The sequence below is a fragment of the Calidris pugnax genome, unplaced genomic scaffold, assembly GCF_001431845.1.
Source record: "Calidris pugnax isolate Ruff unplaced genomic scaffold, ASM143184v1 scaffold27, whole genome shotgun sequence".
NCBI lineage: Eukaryota > Metazoa > Chordata > Aves > Charadriiformes > Scolopacidae > Calidris > Calidris pugnax.
This window is the reverse complement of record NW_015090893.1, coordinates 7376131-7400305: the sequence shown is the minus strand read 5'-3', so window position 1 is coordinate 7400305 and position 24175 is coordinate 7376131. Positions and strand designations below refer to the sequence as shown.

At 51.3% G+C, this 24175-nt stretch overlaps 2 protein-coding genes across 3 annotated transcripts in view; both read right to left on the bottom strand.

Annotated features, from left to right (window-relative positions):
- Positions 1 to 2221, bottom strand: part of SH3PXD2B (SH3 and PX domains 2B) — a 78312-nt gene extending 76091 nt beyond the window's left edge. For both annotated transcript variants that reach the window (XM_014948234.1, XM_014948235.1), the window contains exon 1: positions 2058 to 2221. In XM_014948234.1, coding sequence (XP_014803720.1) covers positions 2058 to 2129 — 72 coding nt within the window. In that variant the 5' untranslated portion in view covers positions 2130 to 2221. The remainder of the gene's footprint in view (positions 1 to 2057) is intronic.
- Positions 2222 to 8747: 6526 nt separating this feature from the next.
- STK10 (serine/threonine kinase 10) overlaps positions 8748 to 24175 on the bottom strand; it is a 49244-nt gene continuing 33816 nt past the window's right edge. The window contains exons 12-22 of the mRNA XM_014947740.1: positions 20214 to 20344; positions 17880 to 18014; positions 15836 to 15959; positions 14397 to 14576; positions 14081 to 14173; positions 13795 to 13924; positions 13273 to 13397; positions 12555 to 12743; positions 12114 to 12239; positions 11726 to 11839; positions 8748 to 11611 (exon numbers count right to left, since the gene is read on the bottom strand). Of these exons, the coding sequence (XP_014803226.1) occupies positions 11471 to 11611; positions 11726 to 11839; positions 12114 to 12239; positions 12555 to 12743; positions 13273 to 13397; positions 13795 to 13924; positions 14081 to 14173; positions 14397 to 14576; positions 15836 to 15959; positions 17880 to 18014; positions 20214 to 20344 (1488 nt within the window). The 3' untranslated portion in view covers positions 8748 to 11470. The remainder of the gene's footprint in view (positions 11612 to 11725; positions 11840 to 12113; positions 12240 to 12554; positions 12744 to 13272; positions 13398 to 13794; positions 13925 to 14080; positions 14174 to 14396; positions 14577 to 15835; positions 15960 to 17879; positions 18015 to 20213; positions 20345 to 24175) is intronic.

Here is a 24175-nt window from a genome sequence, read left to right as displayed (position 1 = left end):
TGATGAGGATTTGCGGCGTGCCAGCAGATACAGTCTAAAGTAAGATGACTCAGCCGCGATTTGCTGCCCCTCCTCTCCCTCTCTTCGCAGGAGGAGGAAGAAAAAAAAAAAAGAAAGAAAAAAAAAAAGAAAGGGAGGTTTTGATTCCATATAATTAACTGGCTTTGTGAATCTGCTGAGTTCCTATCGATTCTCTCAAAGGCGGCCAGCGCTCCCATTCACTCCCGCGCTGCCCCGGGGAGGCTGCTGCCTGCCCCTCCCCGGGCTCTGCCGGCCGCGCTGGCTCCAGCCGCCGGGTTTCGGTCCAAGACAAGTCCAGGGAAAGGTTAGAGGCAGAGGATTCGAGCCGCGGGTTGAGGAGGGAGCGAGCAGCCGAGCAGCACCGCTGGCTGTCATGAGCTGTGTCCGGCCACCTTCTCCCACCACCCTGGGAGCTTCAGTTCCAGTGCCCCCTCCCAGCTGCCCAACATACATCTCTCTCTTCAGAAAACCCCTCTGTGCCAGTTTTCCAGCCTGGCAGGGATTATTTGTGCTATGCCCAACTCCACCCGCCTCACCCCTGTGGGTGGAGGGTGAGGAGGGACAGTCCCCAAAACAGACCACGTCCCAGCCGTGGGGACGCAGATCCGGATGGGTGCGAGGAGCCCCCAGCCCCAGGAAGGGAAGGAGAAGGCCCAGAAGCGAGAGCGGAGGAGCAGCTGCAGGCGACCCTGTCCAAGCCCTGTTACGGGACCTGACGGCGATGCAACGGACCCGCCAAGACAAACAGCAGTGTATGCAGCTCAGCAAACCTCCTCACGTACACGCTCCTCCAGATCGGTCGCATAACCCAGCTACCATGAGTAAGTCTGGGATGGACATGTCAGGAAGAGGCGGGGGGGCACGTCTGGAGCTGGGGTCACACTCAGCCAGGGCTGATAAGGCTGCAGGCAGGGCAGGAGAGGAAGAAGAGGTGATAAGGGGTTGGGCGGCGGCGGTCACTTCACATTCCTGGATGCAAGGAAGGGGTAACAGCCCTCCTTTATCCTCCCCCTCCATCCTGGCTAGAGCTGGCCTGCCCTCTGCGTTCCTCAGACTGTCACCCAGTGTCACAACCCAGCCGGGGTGACCCAGGGAAACCCCTGATCTCCCAAGAGCTCGGGGAGCCTTGGCTCCACTGACACACCACGCTTCAGCCGAAGCCAACACCTCATCCTCACAACCCAAACGCACCGCAAGCAGCGTGTCACTGGGTCACCCCGGTCTACAAGCAAACGGGGCAGGGAGAACATTTGGTCTTTGTTTTACAGTTGTTGCCAGGATTCACCCACAAGGTCTCCACGGATGCCTGGAAGCACACTAAAGTTTAAATAATAATAATATATAAATAAATAAATAAACAAACTCAACCCCTTCAAAAACAGACAAACCCACAACTGTTTGGAAGATGCCCTGGGGTGTGCAGGAACGTTCTCCCTGGGCAGCTGATGCAGAAGGGGTGCAGGGGACACGAGGGAACACCTCCACAGGGCTGATGGCACTGTCCCGGGCACAGAAGGAAGGAGCCGGGGGGGTCCCTTGCCCCGGGACTCTGTAGCCAACAGGTTTCAGAGCCCAGCACTGCAGAGGGGCTTCTCGGGATGCTTCCTCCTCCTCCTCTGCCCCAGGAGCCCCTCCAGCAAAATCCCACCCGCAGCAACTCCCGGGCACCTCCCGGCGGGTCCCGCAGAGGGTCACCCCGGTGCTGTGTGTCTCCCCCGCCCCAACACGGCGATGTCCCTGCCCGCCCCCCCGGGAGCCGAGGACCGGGGTGGGAGAGGCAGCGCGTCCCCCCCGCTGGCAGGGGAGGGGAGGGGGGCACCGGGCGGTCCCCACGGGAGACACCGGGGGTGGGAGCGGCAGACCCGGCAGCGCTGCCCCCCCCACTCCTCCTCCTCCTCCTCCTCTTCCTCCCTCCCGCTCCGCGGTCGCTACCCACCGCCGGGGCAGCCGTGGGGGAGCGGGGCCGGCAGCGCCCGGCCTTTGTTTGCCCAGGGCCGGGCGAGCCGAGCCGTGCCGTGCCGAGCCGTGCCACTCACATAGTGCTTGTTGGGGATGCGCCGCTTCTGCACGTCCAGCACCTTCACCTCCGCGATGCTCCGCCTGGGCATGCCGCTGCCCTCTCTGCCCCCTCGCAGCCCGGCGGGGAGCGGCGGCGGCGGGGCTGGGGGAGGCTCTGCCGCTCGCAGACCGGGACCGGAGCCTGCAGCGCCGCGCCGAGCCCAGCCGAGCCGCCCGCCCGCTGCTGCCGGGGGCGGGAGGCGGCCCCGGCCCGCCCCGGCCTATCCCGGCCGGAGGGGCGGCCCCACCGCCGCCTGCTTAAAGGGGCGACCGGCACCACCCTCCCAAACCCACTCCACGCGTGTCCGCCCCGGGAAGGGCGTGAGGTGCCCGCGGGTCCCCCCAAACCCCGGGGTGCAGAGCGAGAGATACGTCTGTAGGAAGCGCAGGGCTCCTCGGTGGGCGCTGCCGGCCCTTCGCGGGGAGGGGAACGTGGGGGGGCTGCGGGGGTCCATCATCTTGTGGGCCGGTGCGTGGGCTCCATCACCAGGTTTGGATCCTTCTCCCCGCGCTCGTCCCGTAACAACGGCCCCCCAAGACTTGGCCACCGACGACCACGTCCCTACAGGATCCAGGAAACGAGGAGAAAAAGGCAGCTTTGTTGGTTGTTGGCACGCTCAGATGAGCAGCGATGCCTCACCCAGGACAACCCGCACACCCCCGGGAGCTGAGCCACAGCACCCCACCTCTCCTCCCTGGCAGCCCACCCCCTTGCCCCCCGCTCCGTGCCCATCTCTGCCCTTGGCACGGCAGAGGAGACAAGGCAGTGACCAGGCACTTCTCTGCATCAGCACCAGCCCCCGTCTTCCCAGCAGCTCCTCTACACGTGGCATAACCACAGCTCTCTTCCCCGTTGGGCTTTTAATTACATTATAAAGTTACTCAAGGCTTGCACTGGCAGGTCATTAGCTTTCATATGAATTTAATTTAATCATAAACAACTCATCTCACTCCTTAGCAGCTCCTTAAATGTGGCTCCTTTTTAAACTCTTAACTTTGCTACAGCCACCCCAGAGAATGATGGAGGCACAGGCAGATTGCCAGGGCTTTATTGCCCCCCCTTTGCCTTCCAAAAGGGCTCATCTTCGTCCTCCTCCCCCTCAGCTAAGCCTGAGACCATGGTGCTCTCCTGCAAGAAGGATGCTAGGTCATCTGAAGGGGACATCACGCCACTGGTGACCTCCTTGTTGCCTGCTGGCGTGCCACCACAGGCCTGGTTTATTTGTGCACCAGCTGCATGTTGCTCCCCTCCAAACCCCAGCCTTGTTGTCACTCCTCAGTCAGACACATGTTGAAGGTAGGTGGGCAGGAGGCTGTGGTGAGGCCCTGAAGAGCCCGCCCTTCCTTCTCCCACCATGAAAGCCCTGACGTTCATGAGGGGTGCTGGGGCTGGACCTTGAAGTGATAATCAAGAGCCGAAGCCTGAGAAAGCACCAACAGGCAGCAGAACTGCAGCTTTTGATGTTGTGTGGAGTGACCAACTTGAACAGATAAGAGTTTTACTGGTTTTAAAAGCCCTGAAAGATGCATTAATCCTCCAAAGGATGGTCAGGAAAACCTCCAAAGCAGCTGTGTATCATGTTGGTAAGAAAAGAAATGTACATGAGATGTGGAATATTGGAGAAAGAGGAATTAAGAGAGGAGTGAAACAATTATTGATCTTTACATGCTGAAAGGAGAAACCAGGGTAGAGAGCAGCTGAGGGCACCACAACTGAGCAACACGGAGGATGTAACCTGAAGCACTGAGGATTGAAAGGCCGGGCAAGGGGGTCACAGGGGTAACAGAAGCAGGTAATTGGATATGTAAACCCCAAGAAAAAGCACAGAAACATGCTAAACAAAAAGCGATGGATGTTAAATTGTAAGGTGAGGGGAATTAAGCGAGGTAACTGAGTTATGAATGCTACAGGTGCAGCCGTCCCTCCTGTTCCAGGTACTAGTTCTTTCTAGTTAGCAGAGACTGTAGGACTGCCAGGCATCCAGGGAGAGGGTGACGCTGGTCGTGTGTATGCAGAACTGGTTGATGGAGCCTAGTAATTAGGTTTTTCAGGAGTGCACAGGCTGACCCTACATCCCTTGTGCACTGAAAACAACATAGCCAGGTTGATCATCTTGCTGCCCAGCCCATTAGCACGAAGTCCATCGTCCAGACACCTTGGGCTCACTACCCATGAGCCCTAGGATTAGTGTTTGTAGGAAAAATATTTAAAAACCCAGCTGGGAAGAGCAAATTGAGAACATGCAATTCAGAAAGCATTTTGACCTGTAGGTGCAGCAGCTATGAAGACACTAAATTGTGTTTTTTGCCAGATTTTTTTTGTCTCGCTTTAGAAGCAGCGATAGCTGCAGCACTGAGAGATGGTGTAGGACAGTGGGGGTGCAAGGCACGCAGCTGATGAACAGTTCCACCAGCTGCAACACCCCCTGCATGCCAGATTCTGCACAACACATCAGCAGGTCCTAACTCCAGACTGTCTCTTTAGCATGGAGGCATAAGGTGGATTTGGGAGTGAGGGCACAAGTTTTGCCTATTTTTTCAGCCACAGTGCTCGTTCCCTGCCCTCACACTCCACGAGGCACATCCCCAGCCACCGTGGAGCACCATTCTGCCATACACCTTCATCAGTGACCCTGGTGCTGCTCCCCTTTTCCTTTAATGCTGGCTCCACCACCATGGCTGGGAACCCACAAGAGGTAGAGTGAACACCGCACGGTGACACTGTGAAGGACACCTCACTCCTGAGCTTGAAGCAGCCCAGAGGGACACAGAGAGTGCTTTGCTCAGGGAAGCTTTGTGCCCACCTCCCTTTCTCAGAAGTGCAAAAATCCTTTGGGCATTGTTGTGCTGATAAATCCATTTCCCTGTGCCTCAAGGGCCCCACGTGGAGATGTGCAACATGGAAAGCAAAAGGAAAATGTATGAATGAGCTCTCACAGCACCTTGGACACACCTGCCCTGGGACCAGGCCCTGGTCTCCTGCATTCACCCTTCCAGCTCCTTTCTGTGTACTGCCCTGGATGTGGCCCCATGACTGCCACACGCTGCTGTTGGGCTGTTGGGCCATTCCTGTATATCTGGTATAAATCATGTGTATCAGTCAGCCAGCTTGTTACACACAGGGGGTTATTTCATCCATGTCTTCCAGCATAAACCCACTCCAGGTCTACAATCGCTGTCAGGGAGCCAAGCAACCACATAAAATCAATTAGAAGCACTTGAGCATTGGCATCACTTCCCCAGCACCGTAACATCTGCTGAGGTGACCCCAGAGCTCCTGGAACCCCCTGGCGCTGGCTGCAGCCTGACGGCTTATGGGCACCCAGCAACAAGCAGAGGTTGGAGACAATCACAGCTAATGCTGCAAAATGGCTCCTGTGTTTAATTAACGAGTCTGACGAGAGCTGTTGAGATGAGCAGAGCACGGCTGTGCATGCTGATCCGATCACCTCCCAAGGGAGGCACGCTGGGAAGCCGGGGTGGAGATGCACAGTCTGAGTTGGGCTCTACTGCACCTTGGTAATTCATCAAGGAAACTGCCAAGCTTTTGCTAAGGGAGCCCAAATGAGGGTTTTGTGATTGACCTGGGAGTTCCATGCTTGGCCCACACCTCTGGTGAGGTGGCTGCAGGAGCAGCAGAGATCTGGCAGCAGCGTTTCCTACAATGACTTTAGGTGGTACAAAGGTACATGTGCAACTGAGGGGAATTTGGGAATAAACAAGTCATTTCCTGCTGCCCTAACCAACGGCTGAAGTATTATTAAGCCAAACAGAATAACTACACAGGAGAGGTCACCACCTACTCAAGAGTGAGGATCTCCTTGACCCGTGTTCACTCTCCCTTCTCTGTCAGGATCAGCTGAGCCATTTAAAGCAAGAGAGCAAATGATTTCTGAAAAACCAGCCATCAGCTTGGATGCGCAAATGGATTTCTGCTTGGCTGTAAGCAGGTTCCAGCTGTTTGGGCACAGCTGGGCTATTCCTGAGGTCCGTCAGGTGTCAGAGATGTAATGGAATGAGAAAGCAGGGCCCCGGGTTCAGCCCTGACCTGCAGAGAAAACACAGCATGGAGAGTCCACTATTGCTGCTTGATTTAAGAATTAAGAATTAGGAGCGTGCGCCAGGTAGCTGAATGTTCTCAGTCTTCCCCTTTGTACAGAACAAATGCATCCATCTCCCCAAGTTCCCTCATGAAGATTAGTCAAAAATGATGCTCTTTCCACAGCAGAGGGCAAACCTACAGCTGAAGCCATCAGACCAGTGGTTGCCCACTGTATCACCAGGTCTGGATCACACTGATTCTCAGCCACCACCACAGCTTTGACCCCAGTACTGCTGGTTTTAGCTGTATGGGATGGATGTCACCCACCACAGTCAGCCTGGCAGCAGATTGCACCCATCCTGCAAGAAGGTATGGCTGAGGGAAAAGTGGACCCCGGGGAGGGGATGCTCAGCCCTCGAATGGAGAGAGGCTGTCCTGGGAGAGGGAACCCCCTGGGCAGGGGAACACTGGAAACTCCTGAGGACAATGCTGGAGAGGGAGATAAAGCACTGAAGCACCGATGAGAAGCAGCGATAGTGTGCAAGGTGTGCAATAGCCAATGATGGAGCTAGGAAAAAGAGAAAAAGAGCGAGCAAATGTTTGAGTGCAATGAGACAGCTCAGCTCCGAGGCCAGGGCCGCTGCTTCAGTGTGCGTGCCATCTAGTGAACAAGAGAAAGAAGAGCAAACATCACCCCCGCATCCCTGCAAGCCTGGAAACCAGGCCTGGGGGAGTCCCAGGGGATGCTTATGAGGGCAGGTGAGGTGCCAGGGCAGTGTGTCCCTGTCACCCAGCCCCATCCCACCCAGGAGAGGAGCAACAACAAACCATTTCAGGAAGGCAGAGCCCCCAGCCCCTGCAGAGGCTTGGCTTGCTCAAGCCCTGGGTAGTTTGGCATTTGGAGAATTAAACCAGTGGCCAGCGCAGCAGGAAAACATGCAACAGCCCTTGTCTTACCAGGGTGTGGGTGACTTTTGAAGGACCTGCTCACCTCCAGCTGCCCTCCTGCAGTAAGGGAGGCAGAGAGAGCAGATGCAGCCATAGGAGAAAGTGAGGCACAAGCCCCAGCTCCATGACTCTCCCTGCCTGCCCTGCTTTTTCTTATCCCACAGAGTTTCATCATCCCCATCAGAGCAGGAAAGCTGCAAAAGTCTTTGGGCAGGCTGGAGGGGCTTGGAGCCCAGATGTGACAGGACCCAAGGCGCAGAGAAGGCAATGAGGGGAGCTGAGAATGGTACAGCTGCTGCAGCACCAGTACCTTTTCAGGGCTGTCATCTCTATTTTTAAAAATTAAGAAAGATTTTTACTTTTGCTATGTTTTCAGCATTGCACCAGGGCAGAATGGTAGTTAACAGTTATTTCTGGAATACACAGTACTTTCAACATGTATTTATAAACATAAGTATCCTCAGGGTTGAAGCTCCCCTCAGGCACTGCCAAGGACATGCAGGTGAAGTTAAATACTCCCATGAGATCCTCTGCTTCACTGGGATACATTGAGTGAGGCCATTTTTGACCAGTATGTCCCAGGAGACAATGCAGTCCCAGTACACGTAAACGAAGGAGATGGCTAATTATGTATCCTCAGCTGCTTCATTTCTTACTATTTCACTGAGTAAGGAGATGGGCACCCTCATGATTTGCTCTTGTCTTTCTCTCACCACAGCACTAGCCATTTAAAACCCTGCCAGCAGCAACTTACCGTACCAACACCTTCTCCCTGTTTGGACTCACAGCCTGCAATATTACCTAACGAGGGTGGACACTGGTATCAAGGTCATTTCCAGCATGAAACCCAAGGTAGAAGTTGGCAGGCTCCAGAGCAACCTTCCAAAAATGAGGGGGAAACCACACCAGCTCCATGGGATCACGTCAAAGCTGCCCTTCCACACCGTCTGTCCTTGCTGGTGTAGGGCATCTGGATGAAAGGAATCACAACTAAACCAGCAGGTCAAGATCTCTGAGCAGAAAACAAAGACCACACAGGCCCTGTGGTTGTTTACAGAGATGGTGGGAGATTCTGAGCAACCCGAGGGAGCAAGAAGAGGTCTCCTCCTGCACTGACACGGCAAGACATGATCTGCATCTTGGCCCCATAACTAATCACCAGGATCCAAGAGATCCTCTGCTGAGTACTGGGTGGGAGGAGACAGGGAGGCATCCCTAGGAACTCCTTGTCCCACCAAAGCAGGGAGCTGAGGCGTTTGTCCGAGATCTTCCACAAAGCCAGGCAAGCTAATTAAAAAGGAAGAAAAAGCCATGCGTAAGTGGTTTGCACTCATCAGATGAGAGGATGCAATACTCCCTCTTCACCAAGCAGGGTCAGCCGAACACTATTTTAAACACAAAACGAAGCCATTGAGGGAACTGCTGCTTCACATATCTTCTACCAGAGTTTTCAGCTTTGTAGCAAAGATGTTATCACCTCCAAGCTGCAGCAGAAGCGTTTCTGAAACAACTAGCTTGATTTTAAAGAACTGGAAGTTCAGCCTTGCAAGGTTCACATGCCCAGAACCAGCTCTGGAGGTTTCTATAAATCAGCAAAACCCAGATTAGAAGTAAAGTTGGTTTGAGGCCACAGCTGGTGATCATGCAGGAAATCAGACACGTGCCCAGGTTTCTCAGTCTGTTACTTTATTAGGAGGGTCTTTACATCATAGTGATGACCCCACTGAAGACATTTTACAAAATATTTTAAAAAACCCTTTTTATTCAAAGCCACATTTTAAAAATTGGCATCCCATCCCCCTCAAAACCAAGCTGGTTTAATCATGGTTCCTTCTGAACAGGAAACAACAAAAACATCCTCTTTTGAAAGGGGGAAAAAAATATAACCACCCTGTAAACATAACAATCAGAAGATGTGCTCCCCTGCCCTCTTCTAGGATGGGGACATGGTACTAGAGCCCCGGCACACCCGGAGAGGGAACAGAGAATAGGGACAGGGCAAGGGACACAACCATTCCTGCTCTCTATTAGCAAATGCAAAACTGTGTTGCTAGCTCCAGGCTGCAAATAAGCTGGACGTGAGAAAAGGACAACCGATTTATCATTTGGGCATCACATCAGCTCTTTAAAAGCCCCCAGAAATAGTCTCCTTCCTCATGGCTGCACAGTATCCAGAGAGAGCTGATGCTCCCTGGGCTGGTGAGGAAGGCAGGCAGAGGCAGCAATGCCCTTCAGCTGGAGAAGATGCGTTATGAAAACAGTGTGCTGCAGGACATCCTTCTCCAAGTCACATGTAAAAGATGAAGGACAGGCACCGGATACTGATTTCTGTGACAACAGCCATTTCATAGAATATGTCCAGCCTGACCCCAATGAGACCTGAAACGGAACCGCTGGGGCTGCCAGCACACATTGCTAATGCAATTAAAAGGCCCAAACCAGCACATTGCTCAGAAGCAACCAACCCCCTGCATTCATTCCTTTTACATCAGCTCCCATCCTGGTGCTATCACATCTGAAAGGCACAGTGAGTACTTTTGGAGATGGGATGGATGGTCTTCCCAGGAGGACAGCCTAGTTACTGAAAAACTGCTGTGCAGTCTGCTTACAAAGGGTGCCAGCCCTTAAGATCTCCACCTAGGCTATATTCTTTATTAAAGACATCAGTGGTGTGGATTCAGAATAGCCCAAATAGATGTAGTCTTGCTAGTTTGCAGGAAGCTTATAAATATGTATTATGAACTCTAAATGGGTAGTAAATGTAAATGCACTCCTCAGATGAAAGAACTGTTAAAGACCTGGGGCCTGGCTCCTTCACCTAGGTACCTAGAAGTAGCACATCACATACCACCTTTCCCTGAACTGCCAGTATGTCTCTAAATCAACACGAGACTTTAACTTTTTTTATAAGCAGAGACATCTTTTTCTTGCTAGGGAAGCAGGCCTACACCAAACAACCTTGTCCAGAGATCAACAGAGAGGAAAACTTAAGTGCTACCTTTCACCTTTTGGTTGTGCTAAGAAGGTGCTGCTGCCCAGTGAGGTCTCTGTCCCCCCACCAGGTCAGTGCTCTGGGTCCTACCCAGCAGCTCAGCCAAGTGCAGCTGTGTGTAGGCAGAGGAAAGCAGCCCAATGGAGACACACTACCACGGAGCAGAAAGGACAGAGGCTGGACCTGCCGCTGCTCTGCCGCTCTGCAGCGTGACTCCAAGCTGAGTGCCAGGAGAATCATCCAAGAAACCGTGGCACATCATAAGGAGACGAGACATCAGTGGAGAAAGCAACGTTGAGAGTAACAAGCCACCATGACCTGTCTTTGCATCTCCTCTTCCCTTGCATTCCTTGTTTCAAGACTCCTGTATTCCTTCCAAATGATGCTTGGCAGCCCATAGCCATGAGTGGCCAGGCTGGCTGACCCACACGGCCAACACATATATAGCACTTAAAAAAAAATAAATCTCAAACACATGTGGGATCATGAGAGCTCTGGCAATAGCACCCTTCTGCCCCTCACTTGTCCTGACCAGAAGGCACATGATTGTGACCAAACCTCACTGCAGGACTGAGCGCCGTTACAAACCTCCCTCTCTGCATGTACACATACACTTCTTTAAGAAACAAAAGCCTGCAGCCAGCTGAACAGTTGAATTATGCCATAGTCCGTTCTCCAGTAAGACAGTGTTAGGTAAGTGCCAGAGGGACTGTGGTGCCAGTAATCACAGCAAATGAAGAAGCAGAAGCATCTTTGGAAGGACATCCAGGCACTCCCCTTTCTGCATAGTCTGTACGAGGAGGAAGAGGAAAGAAAAAAAACCCCAACCCTCTCTCCTCAAAGGCAAAAAAAAAATCCAAATCACTGTCTCTCCCTTGAGCAAAAAAAGGACCACAGTAGACAGAAATAAATCTAAGGCAAGTGTTGGTGGGCCACAAGGCCAAGGTTAGCCTAAGACCACACCAAAGCTGCCCTGCCCCAGACAAGTCCTTACAGAGGACCAGGAGGAGGAGCAGCCACAGTGATAAGCTCTGCAGAGGGCAGGAGCCTGTTTCTCCTGTTCAGAGCGGTTATTGCTTCAGTCTGAGCTGACAAGCCCGGTGAGCACCAGGCTCACGTGAAGGCCACGCATCCAGCTAACAGTGCAAATACGACTGCAGAAAGAGTCCTGCCCGGCTTCCCAGCCTGGAGCTGTGCTGAGCAGGCCAGCTCCTGGAAAAGCCACCAAACTTCCAGTCAGCATCCCCCAGTGTGGGACAGAGGCCGTGTTTATCTCAGACAGTGAAGGGACAAGAGGGTGGTGGTGTGAGAAGAGGCTGCTGAGAGGGTCTTCCCAAGTCCAAAGTTGCCCACCTGCAGCCCAGGAGGACACAAGAAGTACCAGCTGGTGGCCTGCCAGCTGCAGGGCGTTAGGAGCTCTCTGCAGAGCTGAAGGGGACGAACTTGGCATGTTTGGTTGGGGATGCTGGCGTCTGTCCATCTGCCTCCTCGCTGAGTTTGAAGAACATCTCCTGCTCACGCTTCTTCTGGTTCAGCTCATCCTCCAGAGCCTTAAAGAGAAGGGAACACACACAACCAGAGATGGAGAGACTGTACTGTAACTATGGGCACTGCCCCCCCAGCCAGCCAAGCAGGACACCCTGTGCACACCGAGGAGGCACTACCTTCTTCCGTGGCCTCAGCTTGTCCCGCCACTCCTTCATGTGCTGGTTGTGGTTCTCATCCAGGGACTTAAGCTTCTGGGTTTCGTGCTCAATCAAGAGGTGACACTTTTCATTCTAAACACAGATCACAAAACAAAACACCCATTAAGCAGCTGGGACTGTAAATCCTGTGGTTGAACAGGACTTGCATGGGCCAGAGGCATTCAGAGCTCTAAGCTCCAGGGCATGTTTAAACACGGCCACAAAAACCTCTCAAGGCAGAGCAGGGGGACCTCAGTTCTAGTTCACCAACGGTCCCCTGCAGCCACTTCTTACATCATGCTCCTTGTGCTGGAGCAGAAACAGTGCACAGGCAGCTCCGAGAGGCTGAGCAACAAGGGATGGGTACCTGCAGCTGCTGGAGCTCATTCGTGTTGCTCTCACACTGGGCCAGCATGTCCTTCATCTGCGTCTCGTGCTTCTGCTGCTGGTGCAGCCGCTCTGCTTTTTGCCTCTTCTCTTCCTGCTGAGCAAACTGGAAGAGAGAAAAGCAGGCGCCCAGGTGGGCAGTGTTGCTCTGATCTCTGAAGCTGGTTAAGAGACTAGCCTGCTCGCGCTATTTTATGGCAACAAAAGAAAAGCCCCAAGGATGCTCCCCAACGCTAGTCACAACGGAAGCAGCGCTGAAAACCACACTTGATGCCACAAAAGCAAAGACCTTTGTCTCCTTGCAGTGAGTTAGAAATTTGGGAGTATTTGCTGGCCTAATGGGAGAAGAAAAGCCAAAAAAAGGCCAAGTGCTTCACCCCCAAGCCAAGCCTCAGCCCTGGTGCCCTTTGCAGGACCTGACCTGTTTGATCTTCTCCCGCTGCTCAGATGCGCTCCCGCTGGAGTGGATGTGAAGGCTCTTCTTGTACATGGCCATGCGTGTCTTCCCTTCGCTCCGCTGGATTTTGGGGAGCCGGGCTTTCTCCTGCTGCTGCCGAATTTTCAGCTGCTCCAACATGCGCTGGTTGTATCGCTGCATTTGCTCCCTTTCCTGTGATGGCAGAAGGAGAGGTATCAGAGGAGGAGACACCCCTCAGGCCAACAAGAAAGTGATGAGGAGACCACAGAGAGTTGGGAGAGCAGATATGGGAGTTGAACAGAGGTGTCTGGTGACAGACATCTCCAAGGGGACAAGAGGTGAGGGCAGCTATGCAACATGCTGTGAAAGCACAGAAGGGGGCTGGAAGGAAGCAGAAATGACCTTGAGATGGGCCAGTCTTCACTTGCTGCTCTGGGAATTCACCATCCCACATACTGGACAGCAACAGATTTCCAGAAAAGCCGCCAGAGTTCACAACTGCTTCTTGTCCATTAAATGCATGTGGCGCAGAATATACATCCCAAGCAAGGAGGATGATCCAAGCATTATTCTGGCCCCTTCTCACTAATAATGACCAAATCCTTTAACTCTGAGCCCATACCCCACTCCCACTTACAGCCTGGAAGGGAAACATCCCTTCTGAGGACACCCAGGCACCCTTGCTGACCAACACCAGCGTAGGAAGGTGTTAACTCTTCACCTTCTCATGCTTCCGGAGCAACTCGTGCCTCTGGAGGAAATACTGGTCCTTCAGCTGCTGCTTGACAAGCTGGTGTTTCTCCTGTTGCTGACGCTCTTCGAGATCCCAGATGCAGGCCTCCCGGTCTGAGGAAGGGAGAAGGGTCAGGAGACAACCCACCCTGGTCACACAAAGCATCCCCAGCACGAGCGATCCCTACACACAGGAGCAGTACAGCAGATGTAGGGGGTGATCATTCACCTCCTGTTTTCCACGAGAAACTGGTTGCAAACCGTATCAGAGAATCATTTCTTGCAATTATGAAGCCTAATTGGTTCGTATTTGTTAAGCGCTTTGAAGATTAAAGCGCTAAGTATTATTATTGTTAAACATTTAGACAGGATCTGGCAAGGCTGTTTTTTCTAAATCCTATCTTGCCAGCTTGCAACTCTGTCACAGCATCTGTTGCGTGGGAAGAGCCAGCGTTGGATAAACCCACTGCTACAGCATTTGCTTTCCTCCTTTTCAGCCTTTGCCACCCACCTCTCATGAGCTGCTGCTTTTTGTTCAAGCACTCGCGCTCCTTGTCGCAGATCTCTTTTTTATTCTGGGCGGTTATATTCTTCATGGCTAGTTCCAGGTCCTCCTTCTGCTTGGCCAAAAACTCCTGTTCCTGGAAGAAAACAGCAGTACAAACACCTTGAGCTGCAACTTGAAAAGCATCTGGCGGTATTTTAAAATACCTGCCAGTCCCTTGAGGAGGAAAGATGCCTCTTTCTACTACATGCTTCCCCATCTTGGAGTTGTAGCAATCTTCTCTCAGCCTTACCATGGTTTGTTTTTTCTGGGCAAAGTCATCCATCTTCACCTTCATGTTCCCTTTGCGCTGTTGCCGTGGTAGCTTCTCAACCTCGTTCTTGACCTTTGGGGAGGGAAATGAGGTCACTTTAGGCCAGGAACAACTCTACCTAATGTTGCTGTACAGATGGACCTCAGAAAACACCCAAATATACCAAACAAACCCAAGTGCTTCCTTCTAAAACACCAATTTCCCTCTTGAGATCTGCTCTGGAGAAATGCTAGAGCTTTCCTGGAAGAAACAGATGCAGGAAAACAGCTTTCCTCCATCTTATTCCCATTTTTACCTCCTTCTTCATCTGCTTCAGCTGCTCCAGGAATTTGACGTGGTCCCGCTCCTGCTCCAGGCGAATGCGCTTGGCCTCCTCCCGCCGGCGCAGCGAGTGATCTTGTTCCATCTTCTCAATCTGCTGCTTCTGCTGCTTTTCGAGGTTTTCCAGTTCGGTGTCATAGAACTTCTTCTTTGTCTGTATGGGAAGGGAACAGAGGTCAACCTCAGCCACCTCTGTGCTCTGTTTCCTCCCAAAAGTTTAAAAGAAAAAAAACAAACCAAAAACACCACAGAAAGGAAGGGAAAAAAACTGGGGGGTATGTGTCCTTGCATGAATTGAGTCGCTTTACTAAACACAGAGAAGTTTCCGAATAACGCCCCGTGGAGCACACAGGGCAGAGCCAGCTCCAGCGTGAGCACAAAGTGTTTTTGAACTTGTTCTAGCACTGGTGCATTTCAACCCTTTCTCCTTGCTTACGTCCTGATCTACAGCATCCCACTGGGACCCACGGCCCTGGGCAAATATTAGCAGGCAGTGAAGCTCAAACATAACAGTTCTTTCTTTGCAAACCAGGATTTCCACTTTTCCTGCTCTCAGACAGCACCCTTGTGTCCACTCTCTCCCGCTGTGAGCACTCAGGTGTCAGCAGAAGTGGGTGACAAACTGTCCTGGGGAAAGGGGTAAGGAGGCACTTTTGGGGCTTTTGCATGTGGCACTGCACGGTGAAATCCATTTCACAAATGAGAAGTGACTTGCTGAGATGGGAATTCACAGACGTGGCACGTCAAGACTAGAAATGTAACAGAACACAGAAATGAGTGATGGCTCCCAGCCTGCCGCGAGGGGATGGGGCTACCAGACACACACACGAGGTGAATTACTAAAGGGGTACTTAAAAGTTGGCTCATGAAAACTTTAAAGGGACTTGCCTACAAAATTATTTTGCTTCGGTGTAAGCTGTCCATGGACGGACTAAGTATATATATGTCCAGTTTATCTTTATTCAATTCACACTCAAAGTTTTGGCAGTTTTCCTGCTTTCATATTCTGGCCACACTGCTTTCTTATTTAAAGGTTTGGGTTTTTTTTGTGAAATACAACAGCGCTATAAACCATTTCCCATCGTAGCCCTGAACAGACATACAATAAAGGATCACCAAAGAGGGAAACTCCAGGACAACCCTTCCCCTGCTACACCCTGCTGGGCAATGGCAGCCAGTCCTTCTCCAGCCACAGATGGCATGTGCTTAACGCCCACAAAAGCTTCTGTCCTCCACAAACGCATCCCATCCCTCGGATCCCAAAGGGGTTTCTTGGCTGTCCTCCTCCCTCCAGATGTGATGCCCCAGGGATGCTGCGACCCTGAGAGCATCGCCCTCTGTGAGGGTTTGCAGGGCATCTGCAGAAGTCAAGCCAGCCCGTACCCAGGAGCTTCCCCTTCCCTGCCCACCTACCGTCATTTCTTGCTCGAAGCGCCGGAGCATCTGCTCCAGCTGCAGCTGGTGCTTGCTGTTGAGCTGGGCCTGGTTGCGGTGCTCCTCCTTCTGAAGGAGACGCAGCTCCCGCAGCTCCTGCCGCCTGCGGAGGGTTAAAAATGGAGAAATACCCAGTCAGGCAAGTCCAGAGCCCCGTGCCTGAGTGGAGAGGGCAGAATCAAGAACCAGAGCGTTTCAGCGGGGCACGGCAGCCACACAACCATCCCGTAGAACCATGCTGCTTGCTCTGAGGACAGGCAGGAGGTGAATGCCAACCGAGTGATGTGCTCTGGGCTCCAACACGCCAGCACACTGCGAGGAAGTGGGATGCTAATTGCATTGACTGCTGGCAAACCCTCAGTTTTCACAGGTAAGGTGTGTTAGCGTTCACAGCTCCTCAAACAAGCCCTGTCGAAGCTCCTGAGGTGATGCTGCAGGGAACAGGCTCCCAGCCAGCACCCAAAATACCTGTTCTGCCAGTTGGGTTAGTGCACGTTGGTCTTCAAAACACAGCTCAGGCCAAGCTGGGGCTGCCCTGGCCTGGCCCCAGTACTCTGTATCCCTTCTTGCTCGTGCCTGGGTGGCAGAAAGGGCTATTTTCCCAAATCCTGACCTATCTAGCATGATATTGCATCACTCCCTGCACCCAGCCTCACGTCCAGTAAAAGGGAACCTCTGCTCAGACGGTTGTGTTTGGGCCCGTTTGCCATGTCTGTGCCTGACTGAGCTGGAAATCACTGATGTACCAGGGAAAAGGACCAGCAGAAGCCATTTCCCCAAGCAGGATCCCTTCCATGACCTCTGCTGCTGCCTCACACATCAAGTACCACACTCTCCTGGAATGACTTCTTTCAAAACAAACTCAAGCCCCATTAAACCAACTGGCACAATATGATGTGCTCTCTTCTAAGCTATCCTTCAGATCAATACCTTGGTGTGCTCTGAAACGCCAAAAACAAGCCCTTTAAGTGCAAATCAAGATGCCAGGGGAGTTGATGGTGCCCACTAGCTAGTCCCAAGGGAAAAAACACTTCTTCCAAAAGATGTCCTGGCACTCAATGCTTTCCAAGCCAAGCCCCTATGTCTTTTCTACCACCTCCCAGATGGAGCAGGCACTATTTAAAAATTAAAAAGGAGCCTCTTTCCAGGGACAAAAACCACCACACCTAAGCGGACCAAGAGAAAACAGCAGTGGCTGCAAATCCCCAGTACACATGCTCCCTGTGTATTATTGGGGTTATATGCACTTCTCACACAAAAATTAGTAGCTCATGACCTTCTGCACACATCTGACATTACAGCGTAGAAATAAGGCTGCTGCAGGGACACATGGTACTTGGGACAGATTATAGTCTCAGGGAGTCCCTCAGAGCAGCACAACGGAGCCTAGAATAGGGAATCAAGTAAAAATAATTTCTGTTTTAATTATTTTAAGGGCCTTCTCATTTCAGTGCTGCTACTGCTAGTAACAAAGCTAGAAACAGCAGTTTCTCTCCCTGAGAAAGGGTCATGGAGGTTTGAAAGCTGCAAGATCCACAAAGGAGTCATAAAGCCTTAAGCAGGGAGGACACACCCATGAATATTAAGTGATGATCAAGGAGTTTACAACTCCCTTGGCCTTTCTGTTAATGAAATCTGAGGAGATACAAGAACAAAATGAAGAGGAGCATCTTGAGAAGATTTCAGTGCTTATTTTTCCAGGAGACACCATTCAGTCACCCCCCTGAGGACAGAGCCAGCCACAGCACAAGCTTCCCTCACCACAGCCTTGCTGCATCTTATCCCCGAGATGCATCCCTTTGTTCTCCTGCAAACAGAACTCAGCTTAGGTGTTGCAGCAAGCCCTCCAAAGAAAGGCTAAAAAGGCTAAAAGTAGTATTGTCCACACTGGACAGTTGTTCTGTCCAAGACAGAAAAATGGAGGACTTTACATCGCTCCTGGATTTGTTTGCAGAAAAAAAATCTCTGCCCTGACTCAGCCCCCTGCCCTCCCTTCCTCCCTCCCTCCCAGTGACCCACTTGCCTGAGAAATCTCATCTCTTCGTCCTTCTTCTCATCCTCGCTGATGATCTTTGAGGTGGTGACGCTCACCTCTACTCCATCCACCACAAACTTGCGGGTGCGTTTCAGTGTCTTCTTGTGCATCCTTGAGTCCTGAGTTCAGCAGGGGAGGAAAGGAGGAGGCCATGAAGCAGCTCCCCGGCTCGTTGCACAGGGTGCTACAGCTGGAAGCCTCAGAGCAATTTTGATGCCATTAATGAAGAACATAAGCAAGGAAACCACACTGAGCAAAAATCATCGGCAGGTTTGAAGCTGCCATTCAAACCACGCAGCCTCTGCTACCATGCTGAAGTACAGCATGATTTCCACCCTGCAGAAACCTGACCTGGAGGAGAGACAACCCACCAACCCAAGGGCCTTTCCTCACTACCTAAAGTAGACCCTGAAGGGGGATGTCGGGACCTTGCTGTATTGCAGTGTTGAGGAATCCACGCAATGTGAAGCTTGCAAAGGGTTCTTTTAAAGCTGCTGGCCCATTTTACCCACAGGTACCCCCACACCTGCAGGTGTGAGATGGGCAGGACCTCATGTCAGGCTGTGGCTGCAGATGGAGCCACAGGGAAACAAGCCAGCCCTGCCCAAAGACTCAGCTCTCCTGTCCCTCTAGCCCTCATTACAGTACTCTGCTAATCACAACCAGCTCTGAGCCCCTTACAGCAACCTCCAAAAGCACAGCCCAGGCTCACTTTCATTAGCATAGGTAGGGACAAGTGCAAGGAGCACAGCACCCTCTGCCAGCAGACCCACAACGGGTCCGCATCCAGCCTGCCCAAAGGACTGTGTCCAGGGACTCAGTTTCTTTGGGGAAAAAAAAATAATAAATAAAATATATGTATATATAGGAAAGACTTGAATCATGTAGCCCTACAGGGAAAGCACAGTGGCAGAATGAGCAAAGTCCCTGAAGTCTTCTTGCTCTACTGTGATGACCATTACAGATATAGAAGATGGCAGAAGAGCTTCATGAGAGCCAGCAAGGCCCAAAGCAAACCTCCAGAGAGCTTGCTGCAATGGAGGAGACGGAGAAACTCCAAGAGCACGCAACTTGCTCACTGTGTAACAATGTCTCACTATAGTAGTGGTTCAGCCTACACAGAGAAATTGGTGCAAAGAAGTTTGCACGAGACCAGCTTAGGTCACAAAGGCTCTTACTGCTCCAAACTGAATTGAAACGGCTAAACCTCCTGTGTTTTCAAAATGAGAAAATGCCATCATCCAGCTGTCTGAGCCACCCGCGGTGCCCATTAACACTACCTCCAGAGAGCTTGCTGCAATGGAGGAGACGGAGAAACTCCAAGAGCACGCAACTTGCTCACTGTGTAACAATGTCTCACTATAGTAGTGGTTCAGCCTACACAGAGAAATTGGTGCAAAGAAGTTTGCACGAGACCAGCTTAGGTCACGAAGGCTCTTACTGCTCCAAACTGAACTGAAACAGCTAAACCTCCTGTGTTTTCAAAATGAGAAAATGCCATCATCCAGCTGTCTGAGCCAAGTGCCCATTAACACCGTGACTCACTGAGCCCAGCAACCTGGAGCTGCTGTAGCCAGGCTGGTGCCTGGTCCCCGAGTGGTCCCCAGGCTCTTCCCCCACTCCTGAAGGAGCAGCTCCCTGCCATGTTCATGGAGCTACTCAAATGTAGATCTAAAACCATAATTATTTTCTCCTGGTATTTTCTGTTATCCCTCAGTAGCAAATTATTTTAAGGGCCTTCTCATTTCAGTGCTGCTACTGCTAGTAACAAAGCTAGAAACAGCAGTTTCTCTCCCTGAGAAAGGGTCATGGAGGTTTGAAAGCTGCAAGATCCACAAAGGAGTCATAAAGCCTTAAGCAGGGAGGACACACCCATGAATATTAAGTGATGATCAAGGAGTTTACAACTCCCTTGGCCTTTCTGTTAATGAAATCTGAGGAGATACAAGAACAAAATGAAGAGGAGCATCTTGAGAAGATTTCAGTGCTTATTTTTCCAGGAGACACCATTCAGTCACCCCCCTGAGGACAGAGCCAGCCACAGCACAAGCTTCCCTCACCACAGCCTTGCTGCATCTTATCCCCGAGATGCATCCCTTTGTTCTCCTGCAAACAGAACTCAGCTTAGGTGTTGCAGCAAGCCCTCCAAAGAAAGGCTAAAAAGGCTAAAAGTAGTATTGTCCACACTGGACAGTTGTTCTGTCCAAGACAGAAAAATGGAGGACTTTACATCGCTCCTGGATTTGTTTGCAGAAAAAAAATCTCTGCCCTGACTCAGCCCCCTGCCCTCCCTTCCTCCCTCCCTCCCAGTGACCCACTTGCCTGAGAAATCTCATCTCTTCGTCCTTCTTCTCATCCTCGCTGATGATCTTTGAGGTGGTGACGCTCACCTCTACTCCATCCACCACAAACTTGCGGGTGCGTTTCAGTGTCTTCTTGTGCATCCTTGAGTCCTGAGTTCAGCAGGGGAGGAAAGGAGGAGGCCATGAAGCAGCTCCCCGGCTCGTTGCACAGGGTGCTACAGCTGGAAGCCTCAGAGCAATTTTGATGCCATTAATGAAGAACATAAGCAAGGAAACCACACTGAGCAAAAATCATCGGCAGGTTTGAAGCTGCCATTCAAACCACGCAGCCTCTGCTACCATGCTGAAGTACAGCATGATTTCCACCCTGCAGAAACCTGACCTGGAGGAGAGACAACCCACCAACCCAAGGGCCTTTCCTCACTACCTAAAGTAGACCCTGAAGGGGGATGTCGGGACCTTGCTGTATTGCAGTGTTGAGGAATCCACGCAATGTGAAGCTTGCAAAGGGTTCTTTTAAAGCTGCTGGCCCATTTTACCCACAGGTACCCCCACACCTGCAGGTGTGAGATGGGCAGGACCTCATGTCAGGCTGTGGCTGCAGATGGAGCCAGGGGAAAACAAGCCAGCCCTGCCCGAAGACTCAGCTCTCCTGTCCCTCTAGCCCTCATTACAGTACTCTGCTAATCACAACCAGCTCTGAGCCCCTTACAGCAACCTCCAAAAGCACAGCCCAGGCTCACTTTCATTAGCATAGGTAGGGACAAGTGCAAGGAGCACAGCACCCTCTGCCAGCAGAGCCACAACAGGTCCACATCCAGCCTGCCCAAAGGACTGTGTCCAGGGACTCAGTTTCTTTGGGGAAAAAAAAATAATAAATAAAATATATGTATATATAGGAAAGACTTGAATCATGTAGCCCTACAGGGAAAGCACAGTGGCAGAATGAGCAAAGTCCCTGAAGTCTTCTTGCTCTACTGTGATGACCATTACAGATATAGAAGATGGCAGAAGAGCTTCATGAGAGCCAGCAAGGCCCAAAGCAAACCTCCAGAGAGCTTGCTGCAATGGAGGAGACGGAGAAACTCCAAGAGCACGCAACTTGCTCACTGTGTAACAATGTCTCACTATAGTAGTGGTTCAGCCTACACAGAGAAATTGGTGCAAAGAAGTTTGCACGAGACCAGCTTAGGTCACAAAGGCTCTTACTGCTCCAAACTGAATTGAAACGGCTAAACCTCCTGTGTTTTCAAAATGAGAAAATGCCATCATCCAGCTGTCTGAGCCACCCGCGGTGCCCATTAACACTGTGACTCACTGAGCCCAGCAACCTGGAGCTGCTGTAGCCAGGCTGGTGCCTGGTCCCCGAGTGGTCCCCAGGCTCTTCCCCCACTCCTGAAGGAGCAGCTCCCTGCCATGTTCATGGAGCTACTCAAATGTAGATCTAAAACCATAATTATTTTCTCCTGGTATTTTCTGTTATCCCTCAGTAGCAGGTATAACAGTATCCTTACGATGCTGAACTTATGTTCAGTATCCTCTCTTGAACACGAGTAAATGTGCTTTCAAACACTCCTGTGAAGTAAATTGCTCTCCAGAGAAGAGTCTGAGAAACTGTGGTCATATGGGATGCTGACTTTGAGTCCCCACTCTGAGCACACTTCACAGCACACATCCCAGTGTGACTCCTCAAGCTCCCAAGGGTTTCAGCCAAAGCTGTGAATGCTCAGAACCCAAGGAGGTCAGACACTGTGACTCACTGAGCCCAGCAACCTGGAGCTGCTGTAGCCAGGCTGGTGCCTGGTCCCCGAGTGGTCCCCAGGCTCTTCCCCCACTCCTGAAGGAGCAGCTCCCTGCCATGTTCATGGAGCTACTCAAATGTAGATCTAAAACCATAATTATTTTCTCCTGGTATTTTCTGTTATCCCTCAGTAGCAGGTATAACAGTATCCTTACGATGCTGAACTTATGTTCAGTATCCTCTCTTGAACACGAGTAAATGTGCTTTCAAACACTCCTGTGAAGTAAATTGCTCTCCAGAGAAGAGTCTGAGAAACTGTGGTCATATGGGACGCTGACTTTGAGTCCCCACTCTGAGCACACTTCACAGCACACATCCCAGTGTGACTCCTCAAGCTCCCAAGGGTTTCAGCCAAAGCTGTGAACGCTCAGAATCCAAGGAGGTCAGACTTCAGAGACTCAAGCTAGACACTGAAAAGGAGTTACCTCCAGAAACACTTGTTTCTGAAAAAGTTTGGTTTACCTTTTCAAAACTCTATTCTTCTCCTGCCTGTTTCTGACTGTTTTCTCTGCCAGCTGCAGCCTCCCAAACTCACCTGTAGATTTCTTATCCCTAATCTTTCTAAAAAAAATAAAAATTATCTGAAAAAGTTTGGTTTACCTTTTCAAAACTCTATTCTTCTCCTGCCTGTTTCTGACTGTTTTCTCTGCCAGCTGCAGCCTCCCAAACTCACCTGTAGATTTCTTATCCCTAATCTTTCTAAAAAAAATAAAAATAAAAATAGACCCAGATACTTTTTGCTAAAACTTTTTTTTTGCCTAAACTATAAGCAACTGGAAAAAGAGTCTGGTAATAAAAGAGTCACCTTAACTGTGCGGTTTAGCCTGTGATAAAAAGCAAGTAATAGTTAATGTTTACAACCAGAAATGGTTTAACACTTTGCTGGAACCTGCCTGGCACCCTGTGCACGCCCTCCAGCACACCAGGAACATTTGCAAAGGCAGAGCAGGGGAGTTTAACACCACGAAGCTAAGGCTGGGCAAGGAGCCTGGGTGAGGAGGGAGCCACACAGCCTGGTACCCCCGTGCACACTCACAGCTCCCGGTGCAAAGCAGAGGTGTCAGCAGAGCATCTTTCCCAGGGCCCTCCAGCAGCATCACTCCTAGAGAGCTCTGCCTGATCACCTTGCTTGGAGGGATGCCATTGAGTTTGTTCTGAGCACTGCCTCTGGCTGGGGCAATTCAAACCGTGAGCTAACGTGACCATCTGTTAGAGACTTACTCCTTGTAAGACTCAAAAAAACTCCTTTCCCATTCTCGGGGACCAACTGGGGAGAGCAATTTGTGGCATCATATTTATCTTTGGCTTTATCCTCAAGGAGACCAGGTGTCACAGGAAAGGCAGTGAGGAGGGGTGAATTGCTAAGCAAGAGCATCACACTTCCCTCATTAGGGATCCACACTGATTGCGAGCTCCTGTGGGGGATGCTGGCTCTCATGCTCACAGCAGGAGACAGGAGGGGAGGAAAGTTTTGCTGAGAATGATTTTCAGGCACGTTTCTGTGCCGGGAAGCTATCCCTCATGCAGGCAATTGGATAAAGGCCTTGTGCAACACATCACTCTGCCCCTTCAAGTCACACACATTTATTCTTCTGAAGCTCAGCAAATACCATTCCAGTTATTTTGCTTCTTCCTCTAAGCCATGCTGACCTGGCCAGCTTTGGCTCACAAGCATTTCCAACCTCTGGAAAGCCTAAGCAAAAGCCAAGAAGCCTGGGAGGTCTTCATGCAAGTCACTACTGACACAAACCAGGCCAGATGTGTGGCAGGTTGGAAAAACTGAGAGAGGCACCAGCCCAAATAAGCTTTCTCCTTGGGCTAGGTGTTCTAGGAAGGAACATTGGAGTGAGGGACAATCTATAAAGTTTAGGAAATCACATTTGGGATTTCATACTTGTCCTTGCTCTGACTGTACAACTGCACAAGTTAGGTGAGTGGCACAGTCATTTCACACTTCTCAGGAACCCAAAATAGCTACAAATATTGGACTTCCATTAGATTTCAGTGGCCTGGGGCACTTCAGCAGCTCCACTGAGAGCTTCTGCTCCCTTTGGGGACATGCCATTGGACTTGATGATCTTTAAGGTCCCTTCCAACCTAGACGATTCTATGATTCTATGATTCTCCTGTGGCTCAGTTTAACGCAGACCCATGTGTGGAGTGCTTTTTAGCAGGGGTTT